Source organism: Cyrtonyx montezumae, unplaced genomic scaffold, assembly GCF_038088225.1.
Source record: "Cyrtonyx montezumae isolate F1298 unplaced genomic scaffold, pur_monq_1.0 scaffold_3, whole genome shotgun sequence".
Classification (NCBI taxonomy): Eukaryota; Metazoa; Chordata; class Aves; order Galliformes; family Odontophoridae; genus Cyrtonyx; species Cyrtonyx montezumae.
Window position 1 is genome coordinate 85,363,148 of NW_027072034.1, and position 16,673 is coordinate 85,379,820.

Below are 16,673 nucleotides of genomic sequence, written 5' to 3' on the forward strand. Positions count from 1 at the left end.
AGAGATTACTACTTCTCCAGATTTGTTTTAAAGTTCTGGACTTTATCTACCTATTCTTCAAGAACAGACACCTGGCATTTAAGTATCATGCTTATTCTAGCAGTGGGTATAGCCATTTGGCAGGAACCACAGAGAACTAAAAACAGCAGCACATTAAATGCAGTTGTAAATGATTAGAGTATTTCAAACAACGCAGTTAAGTTTGATATCTTCTTTAATTGTGGAAGCATAGTGACACTGTCCTTGATTTTGCTCATGCTTTACTGGTCCTATGACCATTTCACATATTCAATTATAGGATTATTCTGCATACATGCATCTCCTGGACTCTACAGCTGTCTGACTCCTTCCTTGAACAAATTCTCATTTGGAAAGCAGGAAGTCTTACAGTGCCTTCAGAAAGGCTTGGAAGCGAAAAAAAAAAAAAATCTGATCCTACTATGTTTCAGCATCTTCACTGCTGTCTTTTGGATGGTCTTCAGATACGAGAAACAGCGGGCCTAGAAGCTGCAAGATGCTCTAGGAATTTATATCTGCTTTTATGAGCTAAAAAACTTCACATAGCTAACAAGGAACTGCAGCTTGTTTATCCTGACAGTATTAGTCTGTGAGGTCTTCCTTGAATTTATCATTTCTTCCCCAACTAAACATGGGGATAGCTTAGCAAAAATTACAGCTATTTAATTTAGCCTATTTAATATTTAATTTAGCCTACTCTGAGGAAAACCCTTTTCTGCTGAAGATTTCAGTATGATACCCTATATCAGCTTCTGGCAGCAGATACTGTCCAAGGGAACATTGTCTTGGGGACAATGCAACTCCTGGTCTCTCAGTAGACTATTCTCATCACTTGGACATAATTCAGGCGCGCTCTTCACAGAACTATTCTGTAACTTCTACTATAGCTTTTAGTGGTGGTGTGTTGGCAAGCTTTATAGTTTCAGCATTAACGCAGAAAAATCAGCCAGATCATTTCTACTTGGTGCCATTCACTCTTACTGATTACATGGTTGTTGCTTTTTTGCACCAGAAGTTCAGAGTGTTTTGGACAGGTAGTGATTTTACAAATCTACACTGCTGTCCTTCCTCAGATTAGTATCAGCTATTCCAGTGCCCTAAAAGGTCCAGATATACAAAAGAGACTAAAAGGAGAAGAATGTAATCATATATCCAATCAATACCAATCAAATAACTGGTTTGTGCTGAGAAACAAATGTGCTCATACCAACATACATAGGAAGATTTTATGCTAGCCTGAGAAAAAGTAACCAAAAAACAAGACTGATCTTGAACAAAATCTTAAATCAGAGAGCTCAACAGGCACCATGAAGTTTCAGTGCAGCACCCTGATAAACAAGCTATACAGTATGGCTGATCTCCAGAAAACAAAGCAACCACATCCTCCTCTGTGAAGAGAATTTAAAGAATAGCCAACTGGAATCTCATAATAAAAATGTAACTTAGAATAGTATCCTTTTTTGTATTGAATGCAGTGTTTTAATCTGTTTTGGTCTCAGTATATACATAACACTCTCATTAACCATTTCTATCCTCATGGATTACGTACAATAGAATTATATGAAGATTATTTTTAAGTTTGGATAAGAAGTTAAGGAACAGACCTCTCTTATAGAATACATCTGGAATTAACTTGGAACAAACAAAGGAAGATTATGTTCTTGGGAGAAAGCTAAATAATGTCTTAGTGAAGATAGCTCAAAATTATTAGAAGTTTGGATTCATAACTAAAGAAAAGTATTTTTGCCAGCTGGACACACAAGAAAAAACTAATACACGAGGCTTAATGTGGCCACAAAAAAGTTATAATTTTTTTTTTAATTTAGATAAAGTTGATTTTGACCCTAAGCTGACACATCCGGTGTTTACTCTAAAGAATGCAAAATTAACATTTCATTTCTATTACTGTTATATTACCAACCATATCACAGTCATCTCTAAAGCATAATGACTACATTGGCTCCAGAAGTTAGAGGATTGTTCCAGGCATTACTGAGATACAATCCAGTTAAATTAGATAATAATTCGTACGTTTTAACTCTGTTTACCTCATTTGACACAACTGAGTAAGCATATTATCAACAGTAAACAGCATTATTAAAACCATGACCATATGCGATGACAATCTAAGCAAGACATGTAGCATGACAGCTGAAATATATTATGGAGACCACAGGGTCATACTACTAGTTATGCTAAATATTTTTCTTTAAAGTAACATTTTTCTAATTAGAGCAGTAAATGGGACAGTTCCAACTAACCTAATAGCTATATTTAAATGCTATGACCAATATCTAGCGTTGTGGCTGATAAATAGATCAAATCCCATCATGCACAATTACCCTCTCCATACAATGAAGAAAAGGATACAGATCATGCTGACAGACTGTAATAGGAAGGGAATATAAGCAAATAAATGATAGCTTGAAAAACACAGGAAGGATATCCTACCACTAAATAAAGACTTCCCTTAGAGGAATAAGCCCATCTACGTGTTCATAAACTAATCATGCAAAACAACAAATACTTGGATCAGACTTAACTGTCTTCACTGTGGCTGAAAATGGTCTCCTCATGTCTGAACGCAGTTACAAAAAGAAATAAAGCATTCCTCAAACCTGAGCTGATGAATTCCTTCCCTTGTGTAGATAGAAAGGAAAAGACCAGATTGAAAAATCATATACTGAAGATGTTTTCAATGGTTTAGCTGGGAAAGGAGCAACTCCAAGAAGTTCATCAGAGGAATATATTTGTCTGCTGGGCTCGATTATTGAAAGGACTCAAACTTCCTTGCTCATCTAATTCATGCTGATATACTGCAGAGAAATTATCCAACTTGGCCAATTAAGTAGTCTCTGAAGTACCAGAAGCAATCCTATATGCCAAATTATTTGAAGTAAATGCAGCCTGAACACTTATTTATGAGTACTTCTACTGGAAAATAAAGATAATATATATGACCACTCGACAGGAATGTTCTTTGACAAATCATTAAGTATTTAAAATACACCGATGAGACTGATACTATAAAAATATTTTTAAAAGACAATACTCAGCTCAGCAGCCACAACATAAGAGAGCGCCCAGTCTTAAAATGCAGGCAAAGCATTCAGTTTTAGCTGCACTCATCTACACAATGGGGCAAAACCATTTTCGTTAACATGCTAGTACCAGAGTACTTATTGATTTATCTAAAAAATCCAGTTACTGGTGATCACTGATCTTCCTCTGAGGTCATTCATGTTCATGGCAAACAACCCCAAGGGTATGCTCTAATTTAAGTTATCCATAGACAAGATCAACATTCTTGATTATGTGGGACTGCTCTGCTGCTCAATGCTTGAATATTTCAGTAATCGCATAATACTTAAGGTGATCTGTGGTCCCAATGACAGAAATGAAAATTTCTACAAAGAAAGCATTCCTAACCATGCTGCTGAGCTCACTTATACTGCAGTAAGTATCACAACTCCTTGTAACAGTTCCACAGCTTAGCTGTCGCAACTGCTCCTTGGCACAAATTGAAAAACACAAGCAGCTAAGACTACTCTTCATGAAAGAACTTTGCTAGAAGCAGTCTTTGTTTCTTACGTCTGACAGCTTTTTATGCCTTTTATTAGGGTGAAAATGTAAAAGGGCTGGAATTTCACTGAGCACTTACAAAAGCTGTCTCCCGAAGAAGGTGCCAGAGCAATTAGTTTTAAAGGCAGATTTGCAACATTGGGGTAAGGATCAGATCATCAGGGTAAAGTAAGGGTAAGAACTAAGCCTGGTAGACTCTGGAGGCAGAGAACGGCTCACTGCTACGAAGGCAAGCTCAGTCCTTAAGTTGCTATAATGGAAATAGAGCAGCAAGATTCCATGCTTCACTTCTCCTTCAGGCCTCCCTCTAAGAGACCACAGATCAGTACAACAGAAAGATTGCCTGCAACTTGTCCTTCTGCAAATATAATTCTTAGTAACGTAGACAAGAAGGATGAAAAAATAAGTACTTGAAAAATGAACTCAATTTTTTTCCAAGATCCCCACTGGAATTGTGCTGTGTCACTATGTTCTTCTTCCAAAGCAAAGCCACTTCTAACAAGAAAATTCATGGGTCCTACCACGATGCCAAAGAAAAATCTTTGAGTATTTGTCAATACGTGTATGTAGTGGTCCCCTAAACCAATAGAAAGAATACATAGGATACTTGAAAGTGTATCAAATCTTTATCTGTGAAATATGGCTGGAAACCTAAAGTCTCAGGCAGAGAATTACAGAACGTCCAGAAATAAAATCAAAGATACAGGCAACAGATCAAAAGACAGCTAGCTGCTAAAATGTGTGAAGAGTTATGAGTTAATTCAATCTGTAAGTTTCATCAGGCACCAGCTTTGTTAAAATACATGAAGTAATGGAGCATGAAAAATCACAATGTTATTGGAAGACCAAAGTCATCCACAACTGCAAGTCTTTGGGTATATGGACCCTTTGAATACAAGCGTGCCTTTGGATAAGCACTCAAAAGTCTAAGTCTCCAATCTGTTAATGTGTTAAAACTGGGATGAAATGGGCTTGATATTTCTGTTTGTTACTGAGAAAACAGCAAGGAGATTATTGTACCACTTTTGTGAAGTAAGCCTATAGCTTTACAAGACAAGTGATGAAAATGACTATTTCTATCTTCATGGAGTTACAGACTATCAGAACAAGTTATTTTTGGCAGTATAGAACAGGGACTGGACATTTCAGCTTGATTTTTTTTTTTTTTTTTTTTTTTACTAAAGTGGACTTCTTTTGAAAGCAACTCAATAAAAGAAGTTTCAGAGATCTAACAAGGTATCCCAAATCAGCTTGTACCTGAACTGAAACGTGTTTTAAAGATTCCATTAAACTTTGTACAACTCATTACTGTGTAATTAGCTTGCAAACTACAGATACGCCAAGATTATAAAAAAAAATTCTTCACAAGCAACCTTTGCTTGCTAAAATACATCACATTTACAGATACCTTCTAGTATCCTTACCTCTTGGCCTGAAAGGTAGTATGCTGCTAGAAGACCTCCAATAAAGCGAATATTGACCTCAAAAACAGACACTTCAGAATTCTGGAACATGAAGAAAAAGTAATTAACCGCCTCGCTAATCAAGGAAAAAAAACATCATCAAGACAAATATGACATGAGAAGATAGTCTTAAGTTGTGCCAAGGAAGCTTTAGATTAGTATAAAGAAGAATTTCCTAGTGGAAAAAGGCGCTCAACATTAGAACAGGCTGCCCAGGGAACTGGTGAAATCCCCATTCCTTGACATGGCACTAAGGGACATGGTTTAGTGATGGGGCTCGGGAGGTCACCTTGACGGTTGGATTTCAGGATCTTGCAGGTCTTTTCCAACCTAGATGACTGTATGATTCTATACCCTAAACCAAACATTTTTTCTATTTTAATATCTAAATCCATTTTAAAATCCCTGTGCATGTCTTCATGACAAAATGACACAATGATAATTCCAGTTCCAATTGATTTTTAAAAATCAAATTACTTTTTCTCTTCTCTGATCATATCCCTACAAAGTACAACTGAAGCTGTTTGGGGATGGCAGGCAAGTGGCTTTTTTTTTTTTTTTTTTTAAACTTTGAGTCACAGAATCACAGAATTGTAGTGGTTGGAAGTGACATAACAAAATCATTCAAGTCTTCTATATTCAAAGCAACTTGTTCATTTTCATTACACAGCAAACTGTAATTTAACCCCCAGTGTTACATGTAAATTTATTCCACCTAAATCATAAATTAAATCTGCAAATCCATAGAGACAGTCTCATAACAGACAAAAGCCATAGTAGCTAATTTATTCCACATTCACGATGGCACCATTATGTCTATACCATCTCTGACGTATATAGGATCTTCAGTTTTAGACTGAATAATTATTTGGCACGAACTAAAAAAAAAAAAAAAGCATTAAGTAGACTTTCTTTCATGTTTGCCAGACAGTAAATGTATAAAAAAGAGACACCAACCAATACTTTCTGAAATGTAGGATTTAATATGAGAATAACAAGAAGCATTTGCTCAATTCTGATGGAATATCAATGTTTCATTTTGTTGGTCTGGGGAGAAATCAACTCAGTTATTTGCAGCAACTATGACCTAGTAAAGCCTTATTATTCTGCATTTATTTATTCAGTAGAGGACCTGCTGATTCTCACTGACCACTTTTCTTTCATTCTCTAACAATATTTGTACTTTGAGGAACATAGATGTATCTTTAATTATAATTGGAGAACTGGAGCATGAAAGGTGTTTAGTTGTGTTTTTTGTTTCTTTTTTAATATAAAGTCAGAAACAGGGAACTTTAATGAAATTTGCATTTGAACTTCAGATGTAAACTCCAGCTCAAAGTCTTTTTTCCTCTCCCTCCAGGAAGAACACCACAAAAAGGACTATAGAAATATTAAGACAAGTTCTACTCACCACGCTGAAATCAAGATTTTTGTCAATCCACTCTTGTCCTTCTCGGAATTCATCATGAAGCCCCATTATATAAAGAGTATCCAGTGCATCTACTATGGTAGCACCCATTTGTGAGTTTCCTACACACAAAAAGAAGCATTTCTGTTACAAACTATAATTTTTCTTGAACATCACAAGCATAAGAAAATAACCCAAGCAGCAGCGAAACAAAGTTACTAAAAGATGACAGCACAAGGAATAGCCAAATTGAGCAAGGAATTAGTGGTGTAGAAGATCACATCTCTTTTGGAGCTGCAGTTCTCTGACATAGTTTGGATTCTGGGGAGAAAAGACAACAAAAGACAGAAAAAAATCCCTTATCTGTTTTCATAACTTGAACATGAGCAATTCTTGGACACGAGTAAAGGAGAGAAAGGCATTCTGCTTCAAAAAACTACTAGAAATTCCAGAGAAGTGTTTAAAAACACACAAAAGATAAAGCAATTTGTATATGCAACAAAATGTCTTGCATTTCCCAACATTTACTACCAAAATGTATTGCAATTATGGAAGTCTCTGTCTGACTAATAGTAAATTAAATAATAATCTTGCTCACAAAGTAATCACCAACTAATTTCTTCAAAAATAAACGTAAGTCTGTTTTAATGAATTTGAACTAGATATAGAAAGCCTTAGCTCGGTGGTGCATTAAGAGCATTTAAGTTCAGATTGGGATTCACTGTATTTCTTAAGATTAATCAGAAGACATATCCTTTGACAAGTCAGCCTCTAAGCACACTAATAACTCTCCAGACATAAATTCAGTTTGGTGTGTAAGTACTATAATGCTTCAGCACAGTGCCAAAATCCACTGCTCATGACAGACTGTTGCTTTTGGGTGAACTACAGAATGCACTTCACTATTCCATACATACAATACGACAGTTTTCTAATTTTTCACTTCAGAGAGATGCCAACTGGATCATAACACAAGGATTAATTTCAGTTCTCGCTGACAATGTAGTTCTGATGTAAAGTCAGAATGCATAACACTCCTAGGGCACTCAAAGTTACTTCTGTTGTTTTATTTAAACCACAATGAAAACGTTTCCAAGCACACAAGATGTTTCAGGGAATAGGGATACACCAACAATCTCTTTCATGTAAGATCCTCCTTCATTGTTTGCAGACACAGAAATAAACACAGTCCAACAGAACAAAACAGACTTCTCAGCATTCCACACCCCCCCCCCCTTTCCCCAAAGAGTCAATTAGAGGGGTAGGTTCATACTGTAATATTTTTTTTCTGGGCCACACTCCAGGCTCTCCCTTGTGGGACTTTTTGTCTCTCTCCTCTTTTGTATCTATCTTTCTTAGACCCACAAATGCACAACAAAGCATTACTGAGAGAAGCTGCTTGTGCTCATACGTGCCACCTCCCCTGAGTAGAGACAAGTGCCTCTGAGATACAAATCAATACAGTTGTAATTTCTGGATTATATGGAAGAGATTAATAATTTCTCACAAAGGTCTCTTATGTGCAGCATTTATGTTCCAACACACAAAAATGTATTAATTTCTCTACTGATTGTAGGCTGCCATTTCACGTGGATTTGGTTTATTTTCCCATTTTCTTCTTACAGATTCAATTACTAATCCTAACTGCTCACTAGAACATCTTTCCTGGGGAAGACTGGGAAGAGCACTATTTGTTTTTTAGATTTCATGAGAATACGCTTCCAAAAGTCAAGAGAGAACAATTAACATGTTGCAAGAGATTCTCTACCCAGTCTTTCTATTTAAGCATCAATTGGGCAGCATAAATTCCTCTCTTCCCCCAAACCATCACTGAGAACCCTGAGTCCAAAAGGTAAAGTTCTTTTCCAGAAATCTTCTGTCCACAAGAAAAGAGTATGTCCCCATGTCCTCCTGATGTATATCTTTCGACAATCTGGCCCCTCACATTCCTATACCTCTCATGAAATGAATTCAGTGTAGTGCCTAAGTACTGTTAAGAATTGGAACCTCCAGCGCACTGACAAATTCTGTTAACAGAGGACAACAATCCCAACATAACTTGCTACATGGGACAGCTAAGACAAGTACAACTGAAAACTATTTGTTGGCTACAGTAGCTTGGGTGAGAGATTTACATTAATTGCTCTCAGCTTCTCAGAGGACTCCAGGAATTTCTGTGTCAGAAAAGTCATTCTCAAGTTGATCCTAAATATGAAAAGCTTCCGGTCAATTCTTGTTTCTGCTGCAGCTCACAAGCTAATCAGAATTGGCAGTGAAGTCATCATGGCTATCTTCTTCCATCTTAATATGCACTACACTGACAGCAAAGCAGAAGCTGAGAAGCTGAGAGTTCAACAGCCTCTTTAGCGTTGCACATAGCACTATGGTGAAAACACAACAGACAAGCAGTTGTAATTTCTCCTACTGGTGAGGCAAACCATTCACCCTTAACTCTCAAAAATAAGTCATTTTTCATTCATAATTGAGTATGTGGGTTGTTTTGGTTTTATTTTTGTTGTTTTTTCATTTTTTCTTTTTATTAATCTTTACATGGCTATTAAATTAAAATTTTTGCTTTAAAGGAGAAGAAGGGTCTCCATAGACTTCAATATCATAAGTCATTTGAAAAGTAATCAAGTAACTCTAAACAATCTGATAATTTAGAGGAGAATACAATACTTGCTATCACCTCTACAAATTTGATGTGTTACTGATCTGGATACATGGAGAGCAGATGCCTCATTGTGGTGAAAAACGCTATAAAACAAATAACAATAGATAATAACACTTCTAGCTGAAGGCACTTCCCCCCAGGGCCTGCCTCTGTTCAATACAAAGGCTAAGTTGGTTATGTTGCGTAAGATAATAACTGATTCCCAAAGGGTTCAATTTTACAAGTGTCAAATTGGGAACTTTCTTCTCCATATAATTGCAATTCTAGTTGTTTGAGCTCCAAAATTAATGAAGTTTGTCAAATGAATGCAATGTTCGTTCTTCTAAATAAAACAGAACATTCATCATGAACTAATGAAAGGAATTTAGTAGCATAATAGCTCCACTATTAACAAAATCATGCGCACTCATTAAGAGTACTGCTCAAAAGGACTGCAAAAAACTAAGTCAGATTTATATTTCAGTAGATTTCAGTTTCCTGATATTAGACAAATAATTCCTTTGTTTGATGGCACACGAATCCAGTCTGAAATATCTAGCAAATGATATGACTGTGTAAACAGTAGGGCTATTAAAGGAAAATTGCTCTTCCTATCTCTAAATTCTTTCAATATGCTGAAGTGCTAGATGGAGAACTGCTTTATTTAAATCTTTTTGAAATCACACAAGAGACTAACAAAATATGAGAAAACAGATCATTGTCACGTGCTCCATGACAAAAAGAATGGGAAAACAATAAGTAGCCCATTTTCTTTATAATAAAAGGTTAAGTATAAACGTTTAGAAGTTTTGATACTAGATGCAATGCTTAGTCTATTACACGGAAACAGAAGGGAGTTTGATAACTGAGGTACTAAAGAAAAAGCACAAACTGAAAGGAGACCTCAAAAATTTTAGACACCAACACATTATGAAGGAACAAGATGATGATCTGTCCTTGAAGACATTCACAGCCAGGCTGGAACAGGCTCCAAGCAACCTGATCTAGCTGTAGATGTTCCTGTTCATTGCAGAGAAGTTGGACTGGATGACCTTTAAGGGTCCCTTCCAACTTAAATGATTCTAAATTATTTGCCAGCATACTGCAGCAATGCACCCTGAGTTGAAAAGCAATCATCAAGCAGGTTCTTTACAGAAACTTTGATTACTTGACCTGTCACTCATATCTATTCTTTACTTCAACAAGGCATATGTTACACACAAATCCAATTACTTCAAGAAAATACTTCCACAGGGGTTTTCATTAAGCCAAGCTGAGGGGTGAGGCAAATATACTAGGTCCGGCTGTGATTAAGTGATTTTCTTTTTTTTTTTGTAAGCAGCCTCTATGGCATTGTGTTTTGGATTAGTGACTGATAACAGTCATTGGTAACATACCAGAGTTCAGACTGTTGAGGTTGAACAGCACTGAGGCTTTTTTCCCCCCACTCAGTCCATCAGACAGTAAACTAGGTATGGACACAGCCAGGACAGCTAACCCAAACTGACCGAAATGGATATCCATACCATATATCATCATGCTCAGCAATAAAAAAAGATGAGTGCAAGGGGGCTGGGTCAATCAGGGAGCCATCCTTTCAGGTCTGGCTGGGCATGGGTCTGCTTGTGGCAGGTGGAGATTGTCTTTTTACTCTTTGTACCTCTGCACCACTCCATCACTGTTCTGTTAAACCATCTTTATCTTGACTCACTTTTGATGCTCCCATTCTCTTCCCATCTGCGTTGAGTGAGGGGCTGTGAAGTACAGAGTTGCTGACGGGCACTAGCCCACCACAGCAAGAGATCAGACTCAAGAAAAAGCAAGGATGGAATCTCTATGGCCAACAGATTCCAAATAACTAGAACTACAGAAAGTAATTATTTTTCTTTCCATTTTAGTGTCTCCTGCATTCTAATACAGGTGTCACAATACACTTGGCAGCTAGCCAAAGACCCTCCCTAGCAGAGTCATTACCCAATCCAAGAATTTGTACCAGGTACTAAAGAAAGGTGGTGTCCTCAAAACAGTTCTGGAACATCACAGATGCCACAAACTTAAGGAAAAGCAGACCATTCACAAAGATCCTCTTGTTATCAAAATGCAAGCAGGGCTCTAACAGCCAAGCCAAGGAAATCGACATAGAGAAAATCTACCATGAAGCCACTAAGAACATGAAGCCACTAAGAATAACACAACAGGCCTAAAAAACGTGTGACCAGTCTCATCCTTCTGTTTTAGACAATGACTGAAAGGGAAATACTTTCCTAAGGGAAGGTGGAAATAGATATCTTTATGGTCTCTTCTAGCCCAAGCCATTCTATGACCTTAATATTCATAAATCCACGGGACCCGATGGGGTGCATCCATGGGTGCTGAGGGAGCTGGCTCTCTATCACCTTTGAGAGGTCTTGGAGAATGGGGGGATGTGCCTGAAGACTGGTGGATAGCCAATGTCACTCCGGTCTTCAAAAAGGGCAAGAAGGAAGATCTGGGTAATTATAGGCCAGTCAGCCTCACCTCTGTCCCTGGAAAGGTGATGGAACAGCTTGTGCTGGATGCCATCTCCAGATGTTTGGAAAAGAAGGTTATCAGGAGAGCCAGCATGGGCTCACCAAGGTGAGGTCACGCTCGACCAACCTGATGTCCTTCTATGATGCTGTCACCGGCTGGGTGGGTGGGGGGGGGGGGGGGAACAGAGGATGTAGTCTACCTGGATTTCAGCAAGGCATTTGGTACTGTCCCCCATGACATCCTTATAACAAAGCTAAGGAAGTGTGGGATAGACGAGTGGACAGTGAAGTGGGTTGAGAACTGGCTGACTGACAGAGTGCAGAGGGTTGTTGTTGGCGGTGCAGAGTCCAGTTGGAGGCCTGTAACCAGCAGTGTCCCCCAGGGGTCCATGCTGGGTCCAGTCTTGTTCGACATCTTCATCAATGACCTTGATGAGGGGATAGTGGCCACCCTCAGCAAATTTGCTGATGATGCGAAGTTGGGAGGATTGGCTGACACGCCTGAAGGCTGTGCTGCCATTGAGCAAGACCTGGACAGGCTGGAAAGTTGGGCAGTCAGAAACCAGATGAAATTTAACAAAAGCAAGTATAGAGTCTCGCAACCTAGGAAGGAATAATTGTATGCACCAGTACAGGCTGGGGGATGGAGAGGAGCTCTGTAGAGAGGGACCTGGGTGTCCTGGTGGGATGACAGGTTGACCATGAGCCAGCAGTGTGCTCTCGTGGCCAAGAGGGCCAATGGCATTCTGGGGTGCATTAAAAAGAGCGTGGCCGGCAGGTCAAGGGAGGTGATCCTCCCCCTCTACTCTGCCCTGGTGAGGCCTCATCTGGAGTACTGTGTCCAGTTCTGGGCTCCCCAGTATAAAAAAAGACAGGGATCTCTTGGAAAGAGTTCAGCACAGGGCCACAAAGATGGTGAAGGGCCTGGAGGATCTCCCCTATGAAGAAAGGTTAAGTGAACTGGGTCTGTTTAGCCTTGAGAAAAGAAGACTGAGAGGGGACCTGATCCAGGTTTATAAATATCTGAGGTGTGGGGGGCAAAGCGGTGAGGCCAGACTCTTTTCAGCAGTGTGTGGAGACAGGACAAGGGGGAACGGACAGAAACTGCAGCACAGGAGGTTCCACACAAATGTGTGCAAGAACTTCTTTACGGTGAGGGTGATGAAGCACTGGCACAGGCTGCACAGGGGGGGTGTGGAATCTCCTCTGGAGACATTCAAGACCCGCCTGGATGCTTACCTGTGTGACCTGGTGTAGGGAACCTGCTTTGGCAGGGGGGTTGGACTCAATGATCTCTTGAGGTCCCTTCCAACCCCTATGATTCTATGACACTGTGATTAATAAGAAAAGATGAAAAACCCCAGAAGTGGAATCCTCATCAGTTCTTTTAAAAATCAAGGAAGGGTTTTAACACTTCCTAAAACCACTGATAAAAGCATACAAGATTCTTCTTGTTGTTTACACGGTCAGCCTACATATGCCACAATAAAACATAAAAGCTAAGGGAAGTGTTGAAGTTGCTTAAAGGAAAACACGTAGCTAGACTGGTATTGAAGATAACTGCCTTGTAACATACAAACAACAAATACAAACAACAAATGCATCACAGTAATGGAAATAAGTTACACTTCAGAAAGCCTGCTTCTCTCCATTAGCATTAGAAAACTGGAATATATTGTTTGTGTTCCACGGAGACTAGAGATCTGGATATAAGGACAAGGTTATCACCTTCAAGCAGCAAGATCATAGGATGATCTAACTAAAGGACAAAGCTTTAAAACTGAAAGAGATCTTATGTAGCAGAAATAGTATTTGTCTCAGCAACCAACACCTAGTTCTCTTTTTTATTTTTTATTTTTTCTAAGGGCCCTGGCCAAACTCCATCTACTGCAAGGAAAATCTACTTCTGCTGGTGAAGGACATTTTTGATTACCAGTGTGTTTTACTGGGGGGAATCAACCTGCAAAAGGACTCTAAGAGGAGCAAAATCTTGAGGGGATAATTGAAAGTTAAAAGTTAAATTTTGCCTCACACAGGTGATCCTGATTTGAGTTACCTGAGTTATTACAGTCTTAAAAAAATAAGTATATCATTACTGATATTCTTGCCTGGCCAGCTTAAGCATGGTTGAAACATGTCAACATATTTCAGCATGTAGCAATTTCTACTGAAAAAGATTCAAGGAACTTGAGTTTTCAAACTGCAGCAGCAAGATTTCTTAATGCAACAGAAAATTACAGACCTGGCAGAAAAATAAGCAACATAAAAATTAAAAGCAAACAATTACCACACCAGTTCTCTTTATCTCTAATGAGGCTCTGGCAATAAAGCTGCCACTACTGAAGCAAAGAACTTGTAAAATATCTTAATGACTCACAATAAACAAGATAATGTTTAAGAAAATGAATTCAAATTTTGAACAGAGTTTAATTCCACTCTGAAAACAAGTGCTTCAAAATCAGTCAATGAAACAATGCTTTTCATATAAAACTACAACATACAATTCCAGCTCAGGCATAAAAAGCAACAAATAAGCCTTTATGCATCCATGGAAAAGCCAATTGCTTTTATAATTTTAGACTAATTAAAAAAAAGCAGAAGAGAACACTAAGCATGTTGATGGCTTAGTTCTGTTAATTTGCTGATAACAGACAACATGAAAAGAAGTTCCTAATCTTTCATACCAGGCACTTAAGCATATAAACAAAATAAAATAATTGATATAAAGCTTTCCTTTATTTTATAAATTTGGAAGTAATAGGAGTGAAGCACTGAAGTGTATGCTAATACTTTGTTCTTTGAATACATTGTAAAGTGGACCAGCAGGTGGATATTATTAATCAACGAAGTGCAGCTTAAATAGCTATCACCTTAAGAATCAAAATAAAAAACTCTGGATTTAAACTACTGTAAACTTCTCCCTTCACTGAACTTCCCATAATTACTGTGCTTTGCTCTCCTGGCCTTTCAGCTTAATTCAAAATTCATGCAAGAGTAGAATGCAGTTCCTCCAAGACAAAGACTGAATGTTCTCAAAACTAAATTTGAATAGGACTCAGCACATTAGTACCACACTATTTCAGTTTTCTATCTTTTTATACCATTATTTTCTTTTGCTGTTGGGGTTAGTCCGTTTTTAATCATAAATGCAAATGTAGTTTTAGTGTGGAGGAGAGAATGGACTGTGTATAGATAGTTTAACTAAGATTAATTTTGGAACTCCAAGCCAAGTTAGCAGAAGAACAAGATCTACTGATAATCAAAAGGCTGCAATGTGTGAAGATCAGAATAAACTATAGATTAAGGAAGTATCAAGGGAGAGAAGACAGTATTAAATTCTACACAAAGGAGGAACCCAACAGGATGGAAAAGTGTCACAGAGGACAGAATAAGAGGCAAGTAAATGGTGATGACAATAAGCTACACGCAAGAAATAATCAGAATTTAAGAAAAATACAGGTCTGGAGCAATTCTGAGAAATCATGAAGTAGAAAACTGAAGAGGAGTTTCTGTGACTGATGGCTCATAAGCATACAGAATTCAAATACATATAACCACTGGTTAAATCCAGAAGTATGCAAGGTAATTCTGTGATATCTGACAGCAAATGTGAGAGTACAATGCTGTCTGGACTTGGGTATGGCTGTCTAAACAGAGCTGCGGAAACTCTGTGTACTAAGCAAGCTAAGTACTGATCTTCCAAGACAGGAAAGATACAAGTTCCTATGTATAACTGTAAACAAAACTTCTTCATTTACCAAATAGACAATAGGAAAAGCATCACAAAAAAAAAAAAAAAAAAAGAACCTCTAAACCAGGATGTCACAGAAGCTTTTCCATCTTTACATAATCAAAAGTCTGTGCCATTTCTACACACTTTGGTCCAAACCACATAAAAATTTTCTCCCACTCAGCTGAAAATAAACTAATTTCAGTTTTGTGTCTACATAAATTATCACACTGGTAAAAAAAAAACTTGAATGAATGATCTCTAATTAAAGAAAAAATACATTAGGCACCATCACAATGCTGCATGCACAGTACTTCTGAATTACAGCTGCCTTCAGATGACAGTGAAGTACACTCACACGTCTCCAATCTTGTATGTATGTTCATGATGCTCTCCTTTCCATTTTTAGTTTTAAAGCCTGGAAAACTACTCTCTACTTAGTTGTCATGCTTGCTTACTTAATATTGAAACAGCATCTACAATAGGCTGCATAGGCTTAAATTAATTTGTTATTGCACGCTCTGCTTGTAGTTCCAAATGATAGGAAATAAGCTTAAATTTAGAAATTGCAGCCCAGTAATTTAAATTGTTACCAAAACAAAACGAACAAGTCCAAAGACTTCCAATGGAAAACACTTTATTTTCCCTTCAGAGCAAACCATCTGGTTTATAAGAGAAATACAGGAAAGGAGATGGCACTGGAGATAATAAAAATTCTCTGTATGATCCCCAGCCCTGAACTCCAATATGATGTAATTTCATCCTTACCATTTGATGTAGATGTGTACCTCATCATTCTATAAAGCAGATTATAGAAATAAGATGTGTTTGTCTAATCCCACTTTGCATCTGCATTTTGTTACAATTTTTTTTTTAAAGACAATTTTCAATCTTCTGAATAACGTCATGGGGTTTTACTTCAACAATTCAGAAACATGTATAGAAAAGCTGCTAGGAAGAAAAAAAATCTAAGTAGGAGGTAGGAATTAATACAGTCTGGGTGAAAATCAGTTCACCAGAATACTGTATTACTCAAAGGAAGAACAGAAGACAACAGTTGCTCACAGTGAAATACTCTGATATACACAGCCACACTTGTGACAATTTAACAAAACATCAGTAACATTTGGAAAATGTACTTAATGAACTACAGTTATTTTTATGGCATCAGCACCATAAGTATTCCCTCTTAGATACAAGCCAGATCACATTCTATCTGCGCTAATTTGGAAGTTTCAGAAAACAACCGGACTAAACACCACCTCTACCACAAAGTAATGTTTATGAAACACTGCACGCCCAATTAACA

General features: G+C 37.8%; 1 protein-coding gene across 3 annotated transcripts in view; it reads right to left on the reverse strand.

Moving 5' to 3' along the window:
* The window catches only part of MAN1A2 (mannosidase alpha class 1A member 2), a 130,694-nt gene that overhangs the window by 63,795 nt on the left and 50,226 nt on the right, over positions 1–16,673 (reverse strand). For all 3 annotated transcript variants that reach the window (XM_065742195.1, XM_065742194.1, XM_065742196.1), the window contains exons 4-5: positions 6,475–6,593; positions 5,025–5,105 (exon numbers count right to left, since the gene is read on the reverse strand). In XM_065742195.1, the coding sequence (XP_065598267.1) occupies positions 5,025–5,105; positions 6,475–6,593 (200 nt within the window). The remainder of the gene's footprint in view (positions 1–5,024; positions 5,106–6,474; positions 6,594–16,673) is intronic.